The sequence below is a fragment of the Pteropus vampyrus genome, unplaced genomic scaffold, assembly GCF_000151845.1.
Source record: "Pteropus vampyrus isolate Shadow unplaced genomic scaffold, Pvam_2.0 Scaffold338, whole genome shotgun sequence".
NCBI classification, from domain to species: Eukaryota; Metazoa; Chordata; class Mammalia; order Chiroptera; family Pteropodidae; genus Pteropus; species Pteropus vampyrus.
The window spans coordinates 678,041-679,328 of NW_011889119.1; the positions used below are offsets into that span (position 1 = coordinate 678,041).

The 1,288-nt window shown below is 48.5% G+C and overlaps 1 protein-coding gene across 1 annotated transcript in view; it reads right to left on the reverse strand.

The window, feature by feature from the left end:
• Positions 1-1,288, reverse strand: part of ZNF596 (zinc finger protein 596) — a 65,310-nt gene that overhangs the window by 34,617 nt on the left and 29,405 nt on the right. Inside the window, exon 11 of the mRNA XM_023522323.1 lies at positions 1,059-1,103. Coding sequence (XP_023378091.1) covers positions 1,059-1,103 — 45 coding nt within the window. The remainder of the gene's footprint in view (positions 1-1,058; positions 1,104-1,288) is intronic.

Below are 1,288 nucleotides of genomic sequence, written 5' to 3' on the forward strand. Positions count from 1 at the left end.
GGAGGGGTGAGGGGCTGGGCACAGCTGCAGTCAGTTCAGTGGATTATTATCTTGTGGGCAATGGGCTGCCGTGCCATCTGTTTTCTGATTTGTTAAGAGAAGTTAGGTACCTGGATATTTATAAGAAATCTAAATACTGAGTGATGGCAAAATCTAACAATGTGAGCCAATCGCAGTAGGGAGGAACCTAGGTTAGACTGTGAGTGACACTAAGTTCCCTGACCTGAAGACGTTGTCATTTGCCGAGGTCCTACTCAGATGCCGGGGTGCTGTGTCTCCCTCATGGGGAGTCACGCCCCACCTGGGGTCCTCACCTCCTTGTTCCTCTCTTGAAGTGAGAAACGTGCCTTCCCTGTGGGGAAGGGCTGTCATCGAGGAAAGCTGCAGTGGGTGGCCCGAGGTCGTGCTCAGTGGGTGGCCCGAGGTGGTGCCCAGATCACTGGGAGCCTGCCCTCTTTTTTTAAACCTATTTGCAGTTTGACAGTTGGCTCTGGACCAAACCTCTTGACTGTCAGGGGTCTACCGATTTTGCATATTTTTGCTTAACACGTAGTTTTAAAGGTGAACTTTTCCCCATTCCGCGTTTTGTGACTGTGTTTGCTCCTGCCATTCGCCTTTCACGTTGATACACCTTGGACCATATAATCTTGTAGTGGGTACACTCTAATTTCTCAATCATTTCTATATTTAAAATCATCTTAGATCTATTTCTTTTAAATAAATTTTTGATGGTTTAATAATGTTGGAGCTAATATCTTTAAGCAGAAAGCTATTGTGTTCTTTCGAGAAATTTCTTTAGAATAAATTCCCAGGAGTGTATGGAAAGATATAATTGTTTGGATTATTGCCAAATTCAAGAGATATTTTTTTTTATTGTTTGCTGAATGTGTCCTGTCCCCAGAGCCCTCCTGATTTCTTGTAGCTCTCTTGTTTTTACGTGAGTGGCCCCTCCCTCTTTCTGGCTGACCTTTGTCCTCCCAGGGCCCCTGGAGGTGCGTGTGCGCGTGTGCAGGCAAGCGTGCGTGTGCAGGTGAGCGTGCGCGTGCAGGGGAGCGTGCGTGTGCAGGCGTGTGTGCATGTGCAGGTGTGCGTGCGTGTGCAGGTGTGCGTGCCTGTGCAGGTGTGTGTGCATGTGCAGGTGTGTGTGCATGTGCAGGTGTGTGCGTGTGCAGGTGTGCGTGCATGTGCAGTGAGCGTGTGTGTGCAGGCAAGTTGGTAGTACTCCTCCTGCCTGTATGTCTACAAGCAGAAGGTGAAGCACTTGCTGTACGAGCTTAAGAATTACCTG